The 18,689-nt window shown below is 36.7% G+C and overlaps 1 protein-coding gene across 1 annotated transcript; it reads left to right on the top strand.

The window, feature by feature from the left end:
- Positions 1-490: 490 nt before the first annotated feature.
- Positions 491-17,873, top strand: RNASEL (ribonuclease L). The gene is made up of 7 exons (XM_031937001.1): positions 491-636; positions 4,508-6,103; positions 8,331-8,416; positions 12,223-12,428; positions 12,553-12,670; positions 15,032-15,168; positions 17,485-17,873. The coding sequence occupies exons 2-7, from the start codon at positions 4,672-4,674 to the stop codon at positions 17,612-17,614; spliced, it is 2,109 nt and encodes a 702-aa protein (XP_031792861.1). The 5' UTR covers positions 491-636; positions 4,508-4,671; the 3' UTR covers positions 17,615-17,873.
- Positions 17,874-18,689: the final 816 nt, after the last annotated feature.

Genomic DNA, 18,689 nt, shown 5'->3' with positions numbered 1-18,689 from the left:
GAATTTCAAACCAGGTCTTTATGACTCTTAAGACTAGATTACACTTCAGTTCCACAAGTTTCTGTCCTATGACCAACATTGGCTTGCATGTTGGGAACCAAGGTGGCTATGGCAGAGATCGGGTCAAGTCCATGACTATTCATTCTAACGTCCAAGATATTTTATTACACGATAGATCATTACTATTAATTACTTAAGGGAACAGAATTCGAGGTTATGCCAAAAAGGTCTGAGAGTCAGGTACATTGGGCAAAGCTGTACGTGCTGAGGCTCACCGCAAAGAAAGGCTGAAGGTGGATGTTGGCTATTACTGATTGGTCAAGTTTATAGAGTACTTTCTTCCCTAGACATCTTTCCCTGGGTCTTGAACTCAGATAAAATTCCAACATTTCTGGGCATTTCTGACCTGAGACTCTTTTTTGCTCTTTCTCTCTCCCTTTCCTATTTCCACAACTCTTATCTTTGTTCCGCCTCCTATTTAATGACGTCACTCGGAGAAAAACTCAGTTCCTCGGTAGGCTGCAGGGAAGCAAACAGCTCTAGGAGAGCAGCCCGTAGCCAAAGGCTGCCGGTGAGTCCGAGAGACCAAATGTCGGAGAGATTCTGGCCGCTGAGCCAGAATTAGGAGATCTAAAGGTAGGTGTGGGCATCCGGAGGAAGGCTGGGCTCAGAGTCCGAGAAATGGTGCTTTTAAAGATTTTTTTCTGACCGGACACTTGCTGTCTTGGGACCCGGACCTGGGAATTACCGAATGGCTCACGGGGGGAGGGGGGAAAACAGGCTCAGGGATGCACTATGCCCTTTATGGATCTGCTGTTAAAATCATGAGTGTAATTCTTTTCAAACCGAACTGAAAGAGGTGGGGGTGGGTTTAAGAGAATCAGCAGGAAATAGAACAAAACAAGGAAGGAGGTGTTTGCCACTGTCGTTTTTCTTTTCTTTCAGTTTCATTTCTCTCTAGGAAATAGTTTCTTTGCTATTGGGAAAAAAAACGGTTTTTTTTTTTCTTTCTTTTCATTTCTCTTTAGGAAATAGTTTCTTTGCTATTAGAAAAACTTTTTTTTTCCCCTTTCATTTTCATTTTTCTCTAGGAAATAGTTTTTTTTGCTGTTGAAAAAAACGTTTTTTTTTTTTTCCCTTTCAGTTTCATTTCTCACTAGGAAATAGTTACTTTGCTATTGAAATAAACGATCGGGACAAAAACCTCTTTCCTTATTTTGCTCTCTTTCCTGCTGGTTCTCTTAAGCCCACCCCATTTCTCCCCTCAATCCTCTTTTCTTCCCTCTTGCTTCATTCAGTTTAGAGCCCTTTCCACTCCCAGCTCTAGAATGAGGAGTCTAGAAGCAGTTAGTTCAGTGAGTTGAATTATGAAAGAGAGCCAGGGCAAGATTGAGGATGTGTTTATGTGACACAGGTTCTCACAGCAAGCAATTGTAAATCACTTGTTATATGGGCCAGGTAGTACTATACTAGGTTCCGGGGGTGCAAACATAATATGGAACTATCTCTACTTCCAAGGAGTTTATTCCAATGGGGAGACAATCAAAACATAGAGGCTCATGTCTATAGACAGAATAAATATAAAGAGAATCAATACAAATAAATACAGAATAGTTAAATTCAAGGTAGTGGCAGTTGAAGGGATTAACAAAGCTTTTTGATAAGGTTTTATGAGAAGCTTTTTCTTAAAGGAATTGAAGGAGTCTGCGAAGTGAAATTAAGGAGAGATACCATTCTAGAAATGGCATCCATTGCAAAGACACAGTGATGGGAGATGGGGGTCTTGTGTGAGGAACAGAGAGAGAGGGCCTGTTTGGTTAGATTGCAGAATGTGGGAAGGATTGGAATGGGTTTGGAAAGATAAATTGGAGCAATGTTGTGAATGGTTTTAAAAAGATAAACTTAATTTATTTTTGATTCTAGAGGTAAGAGAAAGACATTGGAGGTGAGTGAGTATGAGGGAATCAGGGAATAAGCATTTATATAGTACCCACTATATTCCAGGCACTGTGATAAATACTTCACAAATACTGTCTCATCTGAATGTGGATTGCAACATAGTATTTTTAGCTTTGTTGTTGTTTGTTTGCTTTTTTTTCTTTCTCTTTCCTCCCTTTTGATTTGATTTTTCTTGAACAGCTTGATATATGTGGAAATATGTTTAGAAGAATTGAACATATGTAAATTATATTGGATTACTTACTGTCTAGGGGAGGGGGAGGGAAGGGAGAGAGGAGAAAATTTTAAAACAAGTTTTGCTTTTGCATGTATTTTAGAAAAATAAAAAGCTATTATTATTTAAAAAAAAACCCAATACTGTCATTTGATCCTCACAACAATGCTGGGAGGCAGGTGCTATTATAATTCCTAGTTTGCAGTTGAAGTAATTATAAAATGTTATCCACTTTCAACTGGCTTCTTACTGTAGCAACAAATAATACTTGTATTCTCCCCCAACTGATTCTCTCTTTCTTCTCAGATGCTTTTCCAAACCATTTTTTCCTTTTCTCCTATAGCTCCCCCCATTTTCACCTGAGGATCCCACCTCCTACTTTACTGAGAAAATTGAGGCATGAAGTCTTTTTTATCTAAAACCCTTTGATATCATTTCTTCTTTCCTCCTTTACCCCAGTCTTTGACAATGAGATGCCCATACTTAGTAAGACTTAACTTACTTTATTAGATCCCTCAAATTATCACTTTATGTCAGTTTTTTTTCCTCATCTAAACTTCTGGCCTATTTTACTGCCTCTACTTCCACTTCTTTCACTCACTACTATTACTCATTTGAAACTGCTCTCTCCAGAGTTATGTGATAATTATCTTTGACATTTATAATTATAACTAGCATTTATACTATGCTTTAGGTTTTTAAACTTAATTTTTATCTAGTCTTAAACCTAATTTAAACCTGAAAAATTTAAAACCTTAAAAAATCTGTAAACTATTCTGTGCTTTCCTTATTTTTTTATGGTATCATCCTTTATGTTTAAACCATGTATCTATTTTGACTTTATCTTGGCATATGGTATAAAATATTGGTTCTTACCTAATTTTTACCATATTGTTTTCCTGGTTGGTTTTTTAATAGACAGGAAGTTTGGCTGAGAAAAAGAGTACTGATAAAGGTTTATATGGTAGAATCTTGTGAAGTTAGTTAAGTCTAATTAAGTACAGTCACCTCTTCCTCATAGTCTGGGAGAAATGAGGAAAGAAGAGATGATGTGAAAAGATTTAAACATGAAGAGAAGAGGAGAAGAAGGAATTAATGCTAAATGGCTTCAATTTTTGTAGTAAAGTAGGAAGTGGGATCCTCAGTTGTAAAAGGAGGTGAGTGTAGGAAGAGAGAAGACAAATTTTGAAAGAAAAGTTAAGGAAAGACACAAGTATTATGTTGCTGTACTAAGAACCCAGTTGAAAATGGATAACACTTTACAGTTTCTTCGACTATAAATGGGAATAATAATAGCACCAACTATTGTTGTTTTAAACAGGGTTGTTTTAAAGATCAGATGAGAAAATTGCATAGGGTCTGGCACATAGTAGCTGTTACATAAATGTCATGATTATTAACTTATAATGTACAGTTGTTTGATTTTTCTCTACCTCTGATTAGTAGCACTTGAGTAGGAGCAGAAAAGTAGGATGATGGTTATAATCCTGGGCTGTGGTCTGGCAAGGGATGAACCACAGCAGAATGGATGTGGGAGGATGGTAAGCAGAAGACAGTGTACAGTGGAACTGATTAAGTCCAGGGTAAAGATTAGAGTAGGAAGAAAGTGAAATTGGATCAGGAGCAATAACTTGACAAAGTCCTGGGTGGTAGAGGTATTAGAGACCTTAACAAGATGAAAGATAAGTTTGGAGGTGAGATGTAAAGATAAGACATTGAGGTAAACTAGAAGAATATCAGAGTTTTAAAATAGGAAAGCGGGACATTTCTTATTAATGGTAAGATTCAGTGTATCACCATCTTTAGGTGTGTTGGAAGTATCAGGAAGGAGTAGGTCATGACATTTAAGGACATAGAGGAATTGCTAGGTTATCAATAATTGACTATGGATCCTTTGTATATGTGAAGGTATTCTATAAATAAAGCTAAGCATCTCACTTTAAAAAATCCTCTAAACCTCATTGGCAGGAGTGGGGACTTGCCTATCAAAACATTTCCTAGGTGAAAATTAGGGAGTCCAAGATAATCCCAACAGAGTGGCTTGAGTCCTCTAGTATAAAGGCAGCTAAGTGCAGGACTTCTTGAGGAAGATTGGGGAAATGGGGGATGCTTATGTAGACTGGGCAGAAACATTTTTTTTTTTATTATAGCTTTTTATTTACAAGATATATGCATGGGTAATTTTTCAGCATTGACAATTGCAAAACCTTTTGTTCCAATTTTTCTCCTCCTTCTCCCCCACCCTCTCCCCCAGATGACAGGTAGACCAATACATGGAAACATTTGTTTTTAATGTAGCTTTTCAGGTTAACTAACAAAATTATTCTTTATTAGGTGGAGAAATAAAAGACCCAGAGAACATTGTTCATTGGCAAGACAATCCTCACCTTCTCTGACTGAAGACTGAAACTTTCACCTCCCAATCTGGTCCAAAGGAGATTTTTCTCTAAGGCCAAGAGCATCACATAACATAGCATTATCATATAACACTGACATTCATGGAAGCCAATAACAGTAACTCCCAGCAGAGCTCCACATTTTCCTCTTCTCCCGAGATATGTCCTCCTTTGATTCAAGCTGTTAAGGAAAATGACTTTGAGTTGGTCAAACAACTGCTGGAAGAAGGAGCTGATGTCAGCATCAAGACGGAAGGTGGCTGGACTCCACTGCATAATGCTGTGAAAGAAAGTAACAAGGACATTGTCGAGCTTTTACTAGAAAAAGGTGCTGATCCTCATATCAGGAAGGAGAATGGCGCCACTCCCTTCATTGTAGCTGCCATTGTGGGAAATGTGGAGCTCCTGGAACTTTTTCTTTCTAAGGGAGCAAACATCAATGAATATGATAACCATGGCTTCACAGCATTCATGGAAGCTGCCTGTTATGGTCAGCAGAGTGCTTTAGAATTTCTTTATGAAAAGGGAGCAGAAGTGAATTTGGGAAGACAAACTAGTGAGGAACAAAAGAAACTGCGCAAAGGGGGGTGCACAGCCCTCATGGATGCAGCCAGGAAAGGCCATATCGATGTAGTGAAAATCCTTCTTGAAAAGATGGGGGCAGATGTGAATGCCCGTGACAATATGGGCAGAAATGCTTTAATTCATACTTTTCGGGACCCTAAGAACAAGAATGTGAGGGAGATCGTGCGCTTTCTGCTAAAATCTGGAATTGATGTCAATGTGAAGGGAGAAAAGGGGAAAACACCTTTAATTTTGGCAGTAGAGAAGGAGGATGTTGAATTGGTACAGATGATACTGGAAAAGTCTGGAACAAATATTAATGATATGGACAGTGATGAAAACACAGCTCTTCTGATTGCTGTCAAGAATGATCAATTTGACATTGTCCAATTGCTGTGTCAAAAAGGAGCAGACCTAAATTGTGGAGAGCTCATTATGGCAGCTCAGAGGAACCACAACCAGAAAATGGTCAAGTTTCTTCGAGAAAAGGGGGCCAGTGAGAATGTCTGTCCCTCTCTTAAGTCCTATGAGCCAAACAGTCAACGATGGCGGGAATCCCTGATGCTCCTCCATAGGAGAAACCGTCCCATGATTGGTAAACTCAAGATTTTAGTTCAAGAAGAGTTCAAGATTGCAGAAACTTCTGAAGGTGGTGTATACTTGGGGTTCTATGATGGGAAAGAGGTAGCCGTGAAGAGATTCCAAGAAGGCAGTAGACAAGCTCAGCAAGAACTTAACTGCATCCAACATTGCAAGAATAGCAACTTGGTGTCCTTGTATGGGAGAGAAAATCAAAACAATTGTATGTATTTGTGTTTTGCTCTTTGTGAGAGGACTCTGGAGGAACATCTGACTGTTCAAAGAGAAATGGACTTCCAGACCATTCTCAAATCCTTATTTAAGGCAGTTCAAGAACTTCACAGAAACAACTATGCCCACCAGGACCTGCACCCAAGAAATATCTTGATAGGTGAGTCCCCAACCTGCCATTTTTTATACTGTCTCTATTTCTAGGCATGGGAATCTCTCGCTCTCTCTTTTTTTTAATGGCATAGACTCCTTTGGTAGTCTGATGAAGACAATGAGCTCCATCTCAGAATCATAGTTTTTGTTTGTTTTTTTAACTGAAGAAAATGGTAAATTTTATTTAGTTACGCTTCCCCCTGCATGCACCCTGTTCTAGTACCTAGCACAATGTTTTGCATTAATAAATGACTTTTGGATTGGATTGGTTATATACCCATGGACAGGTCACATACTATTTCTTAGTCTTACTTTACAAAATGGAGAAAATGTCCACACTCACCAACTTACTCTAGAAACCTTAAAGTCCTAGATATATAATATGAATAATGATGCTGTTTTTGCTGATATCTCTACAGGAAGAGCACAAGATGGGAAAAGGATCTCATCACAGAGAGGACATCTTAGCATACCCTACAAATACTATATGTCCAGCCATTCCCCATTTTGGTCGACATCCCTCCTCTCTTCAATTTCCAAAGCATGAACTTTAGTCCCATGCACTTGGGAGATCATTCCTAAGTAAATGAATATTGGACTAGGTTGAATTTACCCAAATTCTAAAGTACCTGTTTTAGTTTAATATTTTTTGGCATTTTAAAAACTTTTTCAAAGTCTTAAAATATATTCTCTAACATAATGTTTTCACATAATTATGTTGCCTCTTACTGATCACTGCTTCCTCTTCTAAGAAATGCTTGCAAAGTTTCCTAGACATTTTACAGGAATAGAAAGTAAGCTCCCCAGCCTATATTTTGCATTAGTTTTGTTTGTGCAAAAACTTTTCAGTTTGGTATAATCGAAATTTTCTATTTTGTGATCAGTAATGATCTCTAGTTCTGCTTTGGTCATAAAGACCTTCCCCTTCCACAGGTCTGAGAGGTAAACTATCCTATGTTCCTCTAATTTATTAATAATTTCATTCTTTATGCCTAGGTCATGAATCCATTTTGACCTTATCTTGGTGTACTGCGTTAAGTATGGATCAATGCCTAGTTTCTGCCATATTAGTTTCCAATTTTCCAGCAATTTTATCAAACAGTAAGTTCTTATCCCAAAAGCTGGATCTTTGGGTTTGTCAAAGACTAGGTTGCTATATTTGTTGACTGTTTTATCCCTTGAACCTAATCTATTCCACTGATCAACTAATCTATTCCTTAGCCAATACCAAATAGTTTTGGTAACTGCTCTATAATATAATTTTAGATCTGGTACAGCTAAGCCACCATCATTTGATTTTTTTTTTCATTAATTCCCTTGAAATTCTTGACCTTTGTTTTTCCATATGAACTTTGTTGTTATTTTTCTAGGTCATTAAAATAGTTTTTGGGAGTCTGATTGGTATAGCGTTAAATAAATAGATTAGTTTAGGTAATATTGTCATCTTTATTATATTTGCTCTGCCCTATCCAAGAGCATTTAATATTTTCCAATTGGTTAGATCAGACTTAATTTGTGTGAAAAGTGGTCTGTAATTTTGCTCATAAAGTTTCTGATTTTCCCTTGGCAGATAGATTCCTAAATATTTTATATTATCAGTAGTTACTTTAAATGGAATTTCTCTTTGTAACTCTGACTGTTGGATTTTGTTAGTGATATATAAGAATGCTGATGACTTGTGTGGGTTTATTTTATAACCAGCAACTTTGCTAAAGTTGTGGATTATTTCTAATAACTTTTTAGCAGAATCTCTGGGGTCCCAGCCTATATTTTGAAGACTCTTTATTCTTTCTTGCTTTGAAACTAGGGACATGATTTGCCCTTTTCCTGTCTTGCAGAACTTCTCCCTTTCTATGAGATATTTCAATGATCATTGACAGTGGACTCAGCAATTTTGTTTGCTATTTCTTTCTAAATCCTGTAATGTGATTGATTTGAGCCAAATGAATTTAGCTTTTCAGGGGCACCTGCTATTTTTCAATGTGTGTTACTGTCATATAGGGAAGTGTGTGGGACGCCTTACTGCAAATCCCTGAGCCCTACTAGAAGATAAGTACTTGTCCTATTATATTTGGGCTAGATAGTTATATATGTGAAGGCACTTTGAAAAGGATGAAACAGTGTCTTCTTCAGAAAAGAAAGAAAGATGGAATTTTAGGATGCATACTCACCTGAGTTTAAGTTAAACCACGGGAGATGAGAAGTTAATAATTTCTTTCCGCTTTCTTTGCCAGATTATAAAGGTGAAGTTTATTTGGCAGATTTTGATAAGAGTGAAAAGGTGGATGAAGATCAGCAAAAAATTAAGGATGATATGAAGGTATATTCTCTTTATGCTGAATCAAATTTGCTTTTCTTCTGTAATCTAAATTCTTTCCCTCTCTCCACTTCTGCCCCAACTCCACCTTGGCCCTCACACTAGCTCCTGTCTCATAGTTTCCTATCAAGTGATAGAGAATTGTCTCATTTAAATAATGTTAGAAAGGATATTGATAAACTGGAAAACATATAGAACAGGGCAACCGCAATGGTAAAAAACCTTAAAGTCACTCCAGCTTATGTGTTTGGCACTGTGCTAAATGCTGGAATATAAAAAAGGCAAAAAAAAAATCACTATGCTTAAGAAATTTATATTTTATTAGAGGAGACAGCATGCAAACAAATATATACAAAGCAAGATATATACAGATTAAACAGGAAATAATTAACGGAAGGAAGGCACTAGAATTAAGAGGGGTTGAGGTAGAAAGGAGATTTTAGTTGGGACTTAAAGGAAGTCATAATATATTGATTGAAGTTCCTAAATACCTACAAAAGAAGGTTTTGATATTATGATCCTTGGTATTTTCAAAAGGTTCTACTTTTGAAAATGGTAATTTATTAATGGAAATTATATTAAATGAAATAATATTAAAGAAAAAGGTATAATTACCTATTTTTTCTGCCCTGCCCTAAGAAAGTGCTTAATATGCTTTTTTATTAATCCCTTTGTCCATCTATCCATCTCTCCACCTAGTCATTCACTCATTCATTCAGTTGTAGTTTCTATGAATTCAGTTTTGATCAGATAACAACCCTAGCATATCTCATTTCAATTTTAGGTGCCATGGACCACTTCTCTGATATATTGCAATAGAAATTCCTTTCATGGATGGGTTGGATCAGAAGGCCACTGATTCTTTTCTAATTCTAAAATTCTATGATTCTGATTTTATATTTCTCTCTCCTTTGCCCCCATCTAAATACATAGAAGGGAATATAAATGAGGCTACATTCTTTTACATTAATTGTTGTTGAGTCATTTTAGTCATTTCTACTCTTCATGACCCAATTTGAGATTTTCTTGGCAAAGATACTGGAGTGGTCCACCATTTTCTTCTTCAGCTTAATTTACAGATGAGTAAACTGAGGCAAACAGGTTATGTGGCTTGTCCAGGGTTACATATCTAATTAAGTATCTGAAGGAAGATTTGAACTCATGAAGATGAACCTTCCTGACTTCAGACCAGTGGTAACCACTGTGACACTAACTGCCCCATATTTACTAAAATGAAAAAAAAAATTGTAAAGAAGCAGGCAATTTGATGGTGTTTTTGTATTTGTTTGTTGTGAATTAAGAAAATGAGTTTTGTCTTCAATACTGTTGACTTGAACTTCAGTTGATGTTTCTTGGGAGCATCTGTTGCCTATGATTATCAATACAGTGAAAACTAATGTATTGTGAAACAGTCTGTTGATTTGATGTGATTCACATTAGTATTTTTCTTCATAAAAGGACCACTTTAAGGGCAACTAGGTGGTGCAGTGGGTAGTGCATTAGCCCTGAAATCAGGAGGACCTGAGTTCAAATGTGACCTCAGACATTTAACACTTCCTAACTGTGTGACCTTGGGCAAGTCATTTAACCTTAATTGCTTCAGTCAAAAAAAAAGGGACCACTTTAAATAGTGGAGCAGTTTTCCTGATTTTCATGTTGTTATTTGTCCTTTTTTTCAAGGAAGACCATTGTGTGGTGATATCTTCATTCATTCATGAATTGGATTTAAGTGAGGGAGAGTTGCAATCCAAAAAAGCTGTAAAGAAAAGAAAAAGTGTAAAGAACAAAAATAACTAGGCTTTTTTTTTCCACGGGGGCAAAAAGCTAATTATACAGTTGTGTCCCTGATAGCATAGAATTTGGAATTATAAGACCTTCCTTCCTCTGATATTTAATACTTATATGACTTTGGTGAAAATCAAATATTTGCAAAGTGCTTAGCATAGTACCTGTGCTACATGTTTAATAAATGCATATTCCTTTCCCTCTTCCTTCTCCTCTAGAGAAGTCACTATCATACCTGGGTCTCAGGTTCCTCATCTGTAAGAAGATGAGATTGAACTGATCACAGTTAACACTAAAACTGAGGTTATCTTATCCAATCTCTTAGTGTAGGAAGCTGTAGCTATTAGGAAGTATGACACAGACATGGCTAGAAAGACTTCCAATGAAAGGAAATAGAGTTCCAAGACAGTCTATTCTATTTGTTTTTTTTTTTTTTTTTTTTTTTTCTGAGGCAATTGGGATTAAGTGACTTGCCCAGGGTCACACAGCTAGGAAGTATTAAGTGTCTGAAGCTTGATTTGAACTTAGGTTCTCCTTGACTTTAGGGCTGGTGCACTATCTACTATACCACCTAGCTGCTCCTCTATTCTACTTTTGTTTAGCTCTAAGTGTTATAGAATTTTTCCTTCTATCAATCAATCAATCAACAAGCATTTATTAAAGTGTTCCTTATGTACAAGATATAGTACTAGGTGTTGCAGATAAAAAGACAAAATTAAATGGTCCCTGCCCTCAAAGAGTTTATATAATATAGGGAGAGACATGTACAAATACAAATATATGATATATAAATATAGCAAATATATGGTGATTTTGATAATCTATGGAAGATGAAGTGCAAAGGGGAGAGACAAATGGCAGGTAGACCAATCATGAGTCTATTGTAACAATCCAGGCAAAAAGTCTCAATGGCCTGAATATCAAACCAACAATCTGCCCTTCTCCCTTCCTGGGCCAGATAGAGCCATTCCAGTCCCTCCTCCAGCCTCTCAGTATTTGAAGACAGCTCCTTTGACTCTGATAGTCCGTCTATCTGTGAAGCTCAAAATTCTTTCAGTGCAGTTCCCATCACACTGGGACAGTTCTGATAAAGTTAAAGTTCTCTCTCATCCACTAGGACAATACCCTTTTATTTCTTCCTCTGATATACTGTACTTCTCTAGGACTAGGATTAGGATCCTAAAATGTGCCTCAGGTCTAGATCTTGACAGAACCTTGCTCTCAGATATTTGATTCCACTTGAAATCAGCTACCTCCCCTAATCCATGGCTAACCAGACTTTGATTAATTTAGTTATAAGCCTTCATTAGTACCCAAATTTCTTTTGGCAAAGCCTGTTCAATGCCAACTGCCTATATTCCAATAACCATCTTCAAGTCAAGAAGCATTTATTAAGTATTAATGATGTCAATCAGTGTAATGAATGATGGGAATACAAATATAAGCATCCCTGCCTTCAAGGAGTTTACTTCTAATGTGGAAGAGAACATAGTGAATTTTTTTCTTTTTCTTTTGCAATCCCTTATTGTGAAATTTGGGTTAAGTCTTAACCCAAATATGAAATATTAACCCAAGTATTATTAAGTATATTGTCATCTGCTGGCCATTGAGTATCATCTGTGGCTTCCACAAAAATACCCCAAATTCCCATTTTGTTTTTTATGCCAATCTGCAATATGTCAAAGCTGCAATGGGGAAAGTTATGATGTGGAAGAGGGATAGCTATAATTCCTTCTCATCCTTCAAGACCCAACTTAAGTTCCATCCTATCCAATAAGCCTTTTCTAGTCACCCTGGCCCATGATGATCTATTTTTGAACCCCTACACTACTTATTTGTCTAAGTGGTCAGTTCATTGCCTTTTCTTGTATAAATCCCTGCTTTATTTCTCCAACTAAATTATGTATACCAGGAAGGCAGGCGCTTTAAAGGTCTTACTCATCTTTGCATTTCTTATGTTTATTAGAGTATCTTGCAGAGAGTAGGTCTAGCTCAATAAATATAAATTTATTGATTCTTTCAAGGCTCTCGGAAGGCTGGTTCTGTATATGGAACATAGGGGGGAAAAACCCTTTTCAGAAATTCAAACCCAAAATGACACCGAGGTCATAGAGGCTTGTATAAATGAGGAAATTAAAGATATTGTGCAAAACCTGCTTAACCCTGGAGAAGAATTTCAAAACCAGCTAAGTGAGATGCTCCATCATCCTTTCTTCTGGAACAGCAAAACGTAAGTGAAAGCCCAGATCACAAATGAATGAATGAACTGAACTGAATGAATGAATTACTAACATTATACCTTGATGAGAAAGAATGAAGGGACGGGGAACTATTGTAATTCTGTCATCTTTCAGTCGTTACAAGTTCCTTCAAGATGTGGGGAATGAATCTGACATTAAAATAAGAGACAAAAACAGTGACATGCTCAAGAAACTCAACCAAACCAAGATTTCTGAAGATTGGAGAGAAAAGGTAAGATCAGTGTGGTTCAATAGACTTTATTGGTAATGAGATTCTGCCAAAGAGAGTTGTTACTTGCTCTTGACAAGAAGCTACTAAGTTTTTACATGCTTGTTTTATATATCAGTTTCTGCAATAAGTAATCCAACCGATCTGCCAAGATTTGAAGGACTAGAATGTAGAAGGATGAGACTGTAGAGAAAATTGGGAAGTGAGCCATCAATCAATTGATCAGCAAACATTTATGTGACAGGCATTGTGCTAGGTTCTGGGATCATAAGGACTAAAGTTAAAACAGTCTTTTCCCTCAATTAATTTACATTCTGCTAGGGTAGACCTATGGAGAACAAATATACGCATAAGTAAAAATGAAACACAAAGTAGATACAATTTGTAAAGTAGATACACAAAGGCAGTTTGGGTGGGAGAGATACTTGGAATTGGGAGGGACCCGGAAAGGTCCTGGCCTTGAAGAGAGCTAGAGGCAATTGGAAGCCACTGAGTATTTTTTTTTTTTTTTGTTGTTGTTTTGCTTTTGAGTAAGGAAATAAAGTGTTTAGATCTGAGTTTGAGTATTTATAAATGTTGAATTTATGGAAAGGATGAATTGGAAAAGGTAGAGCTCTGAGGATAGGAAACCAATTAGAAGGCTATGGAATGGTTCAGATGAGAGCTGATGAGAAATTAAACTAGAGTGGTGAATACAGAGAATGGGGCAACATAAGAAATACCATGAAGACAGGATTCTGAAGAAGAGAGAAGGGTCCAGGAGGACCCTCAGATCGTGAAGCTGGGTGAGTAGAAAGATTGTGAGAGCCATTAAAGGAATAGGAAAGCTAGGCAGGAGTTTGGGAAGGACAACTAGTTGTAAATATCTACTGGGCAGTTAGTGATGTGGTACTGGAATATAGGAGAGGAACAAGGGTTGTCTACATAGCTTTAGGAATTATCTGAATAATTGAACAAATGGGAGGCGATAAGAAAATCTATAGAGAGGAGTCCCAGAACAGAGCTTTGGGGAACAACCACAGTTAGGGATGCGACCTGCACAATGATTAAGTAGAGGAGATTCAGAAGGAATAGTCAAATAGGAAGGAGAACCTAGAGAAAAGTGTCAAAAAAAAAAGGGAGAGAGTATCCAAAAGGAGAGAATGTTTAATACAGAGATGTCAAGAAGAATGAGAATTGAGAAAAGGTCATTAAATTTAAAGATTAAGGATCATTGGTAACTTTGTAAAAAACAGTTTCAGTTAAGTGATGAAGTTAAAAGTCAGTTTGCAAGTGAGGAAAAGTAGAGATGAATACAATAGTTTAATTGAAAGGGAATTAACAAATAGAAAGTTAAGCTTGAGGAATGATAGGCTTAGCTCAGAGTTAGGAAAGAATGGAGAACATTTAGCATGCTTTTAAACCCATAGGGAAGAAGATAGGAAAAGAATGAATATGAGAAAGGAAGAGAGACAGAGACACTGAGAGACAGAGAGATGGATGGTCTTGAGGACAGTTTATGGGAGAAGGGCATTCTTTTCTACCAAATTTGGAGGAATAAAGGTGACCTCAGCAAGTCAGTCAGCCAGTAAACATTTATTAAGCACTTATTTTACTATGATTGATGAGAGCTCACTTCATCTAGCTGACTTTGTTTACTTGTTCATGCCTTGGGTTAGAGTTGGAAGAAATCATCTAGTCCAATTGTATTGGTTAAGAAAATGAGAACTCAGAAAGGAGTTTGTTGACTCCACAAATTTGGAAATACATATATAATATAATCAAATATATATTGAAAGGCTCAGTTTGCCTTACTACTTTTCTTTTGGGATATAGTTTTTGTAAGAATCATTGTTTCTAGTACCAAGAGATTAGGGGAGTATGGGAGAGGGTGAAAATTAAAATAATAATAATTGTAATAACTAACTTTTCTAGTGTCTTTATTTGTTGTTTTTAGTTAGTTTCCAAAGCACTTTTACTATATGTAGAAAATTTCTTTCATCTATACAAGAATCTAGTATCTCGGGGAGTATAAGCATTACTTACTGTCCTAATTTTTACAGATGAGGGATCCACATATCATAAAGTTTAAGTGACTCTTTTTTATTTTGCCTAAGCAACTGGGGTTAAATGACTTGTCCAGTCACATAGCTTGGAAGTATTAAGTACTTGAGGCTAGGCTTGAATTCAGGTCCCCCTGACTCCAGAGCTGGTGCTCTATTCCTGCGCCATCTAGCTGGCCCCTTAAGTGACTTTCTGAAGGAGAACTGGTTTAGAATTTGAATCCAGGTGTTCTCACCCAAAATCCAGGGTACTGTCCATGGCTGCTTGTGTTGAAGATGAGTAGATTTCACTTCACAATGATTTGTGGTGTTTTTTTTCCAGATCGATGAGGATGTCTTCCGCAAAATGAATGAATTTTATAAAAAAAAACCTCGCTTACGCTATAGAAACACTGTTGGAGACTTGCTGAAATTCATCCGGAATCTAGGTGCACATTTTGAAGAGGAAACAAATGCAGAGTGAGTGTTCTTTTAAAAAACTGAATCCTTTGGTGAAACAAAATGTTTCATCAAATTATACATTAATTTCCAGTCCACTGACTGAAGTGGTGGTTGAGAAACAGATGGTAAGGAAAGCTCTTTCAGAGAAGAGATTATTCTTTTCTGATCATCCTGAACGACTTTTTAATGTACACTTGGCAGGTTGCAATATCTTTTCTAGTTTTTGCTAATATTAGTGTGGCAGTAGTCTTTAAAATAATATATGTAGAGAAAAAAACAGTTTAATGAGTCTCTTTACATTAAAAAAATTCTCAGCTTTTTATGTTGTTGGGGCAGCTCTGTAAAGCTAGGGTGGTCTTTTGTATGTTCTTTGCTTTGGGTAGAACATTGTGACATCTAGTTAAAATTTGAGATGGTTTTAGATGAGTCTATCCTGCTTCCTATAGTGATGGAATAAATGCAGAATAATAGTTTGATCATTGGAAGCATGGCTTAGTGGAAAGAGTCCAAATTGTGAGATGGAAGACTTGAGTTCTATTTTCTCAACTATTACTATTTCAAATCCACAAAACTAGTATTGAAGAATTAGATTCTCAGAAGTCATCTTGCCCAATCTATGTCTCTATAAGAATCTTACCTGCATCATCTCTGTCAAATCTCTGTCATGCAGCTGCTACTTAAAGAATGAAGGAGATCCATTTCCATGTAGGCCAGTCTATTTTCCTTTTGAATAGCTTTTGTTATTAAGAAGACTTTTTTTACACACTGAGTCAATTGTGCCTCTTTATAGTCTTCATCCTTTGCCTCTAGCTCTACTTTCTGGGATCAGGAACAATTTGTCTAATCTCACAATTCTCCAAAGAGCTATCATATCTCTACTCAGACTTCTCATTCCTACTTCCTTTAATGAATCCTCTTGTAGCATGATCTCAAGACCTTTCTCTAGCCTTGTTGCCCTACTCTAGACACAGTCCAATTTATCAGTGTCCTTCCTAAAATATAGTGCCCAGAACTGAACGTGATATGGTCTGGACTGGGCAGAATAAAATGACTTATCACATCCTTAATCATGGTATATATGAAGGACTGGAGAATAGAAAATCTGGAGTCAAGGAAGCTTTTATAATACTCCAGGCAAGAGTTGGTGAGGTTCTGAATTATGTAGATGATCATATGAGTAGAGAAAGGAGAGAAAGGGGTGGATATGAGAGATGATGTGGTGGCAATACTGACAAAATATGGGAAAATAGAATATGAAGGAAAAGTGAAAATGAAGAGTTGGGAATCATTCCAAGGTGGTGATTGTATTGTCAGGAGGACAGTGGTATTCTTGCCAGAACAGAAAAATTGGGAAGAGGAGTGGGTTTGTGGGTAGGGGGAAATGATGACTTAGATTTTAGATATACTGGATTTGGGGCTAGAGGAAAATGATGAGTTCCTACTGTATTTGAATGATCATAGACATTCATTTGGAAAGGTCTAATGGGCAGTTGGTAATGTGGAGCTGGGTTTTGAGAGAGAGAGAGAGACTTATGCATATTTGTGTGTATGAGTATGTAGGTATGCCTCCAAAGTCTTACTGTAGTTTTAAGCATTAAGACATTCATATGTTTATTTATTACATATACATCTGTATGTGTATGTGTATATATGTGTATATAATTATACATATTATATATATGAATATATACACAAACACATATTTGTATGTATATGTATTAAAGTTTAAAACTACACTAAGTCTTTGAGGTTGAGAGGTTAAGTGACTTGTGTGGGGTCATGAAGCTAAGATTTGAACTCAAGAACACTATAGTCCCATTTAGTTGTCTTAAAGAGGGCTTAGAAAAGTCTCTTTATCTTGCTAGAACTCAGTTTCTTCCTTCATAAAATCAGATGGTGGGTTGATTTAATCTCAGAATTCCTTCTAGCTCTAAATTTGTTATCCTCTAAGTCTGATCCTCACTTCTGGCTGTCTGAATAAGAAAGCCTGAATGAGTGTCCCTCCAAAGAGGTGAACATGGTGCAGTGGAATTAGGCCTTGCAATTAGGAGAGATCTGAATTTGAATCCCACCTCCAATACTTGCTAAGTATATGACCTTCTGCAGGTTACTTTAACTTGTCTGAAAAACTACTTTCCTACCTATAAAGTAAGGGAAGTCCTAACTGAAGTCCTGCTTTTCTGAGAGGATCAGAGAGGTGAGAGACAACCTAGAAAGTTTCAATGTCATACAAGTTAAAGGAGATTTTATTTCTAAAGAATGAGTGAGTTTTCAGATTTATAAATGTCAAAATAGAGGAATAAATTCCCTAAAACATATTATTTTTCATTTCAGTATAAAGATAAAAGTTGGGGAACCTTCTGAGTATTTTAAGGAGAGGTTTCCTGATCTGGTGATTTATGTTTACAAGATACTAAGGAACATGAACCACAGGAAGCATTTCCCCAGTGCTGACAGTCTTTAACCTGGTTTGCTGACATCATACCAACATGATTCAAGGCTTGAGATTGTTTTAAGTCATTTCATTCAATTCATTGGATAAATCCCACTCAATTCAACAAATGATTATTGAAGATCTACTATTTATGAAGAATTCTGTTAGGTACTTTGAAGACTATAAAAAAGCAGAAGACTGGATCCCTGCTGTTAAGGAGTTGATATTTTAGGACGGAGGATAAAGCATGTAGATACATGAACATTGAATAAAATCACATGTGAAAATATTTGTTGTTGTTGTTGTCGTCCTTCACTTTCAAAGGGGACCAAAATGACATTACTATATTACAGTCGAGTTATAGTGTGTCCAACTGTGGCTGATCAGATCAGTAAGAGCTTGGAATGTTCTGCCACAAGTCAGACACAAAGAGTCTATGTGAATATTTGAGGTAGCTTCTCTAATTTTGCATATTTCACATTTCTTTTGGGCTAATTCAATTCTGCTTTGCTCATAGAATACAGCATCTTCTCTGATGAGGGCACACCATGATGGATGGTCCTGTGCCAGTGTCTCCTATGTCACACAATTGATTCTAAAGTTCTTGAGAGACCTTGACATTGTTCTTGTATCACTCTTTCTGACCACCTTGTGAGAGCTTATCTGTTTGAGTTCTCCATATATAGTTCAAGTCCATAGTATAGTTCAAGAAAGGATCTCAGTGTCTGATATCTTATTCTGTCAGGTGATCTTCAGACTCTTCCTAAGACAATTCAAATGGAAGCGATTCATATTTTAGTATGGTGTTGATATACTGTTCAGGTATCACAGGCACACAACAATGAGGTCAGCCCAACAGACCTTTAGTTTCGTAGTCGGTCTAATACCTTTCCTCTCCCACATTTTCCTTTGGAGCCTCCCAAACATTGAATTAGCTTTGATAATGTGTGTGTCAATCTCATTATCCATGTGGACATCCCTGGAAAGTATACTGCCAACATAAACGAACTTATCTACATATTCAAAACTTCACCATTCACTATTAATATATAAAAGTGATGAATCACTAAGATAAAGAAAATTTTGATATGAAATAGAATTATGA

The sequence above is a fragment of the Sarcophilus harrisii genome, chromosome 4 (assembly GCF_902635505.1).
Source record: "Sarcophilus harrisii chromosome 4, mSarHar1.11, whole genome shotgun sequence".
NCBI lineage: Eukaryota > Metazoa > Chordata > Mammalia > Dasyuromorphia > Dasyuridae > Sarcophilus > Sarcophilus harrisii.
This window is presented reverse-complemented; position numbering and strand designations above follow the sequence as displayed.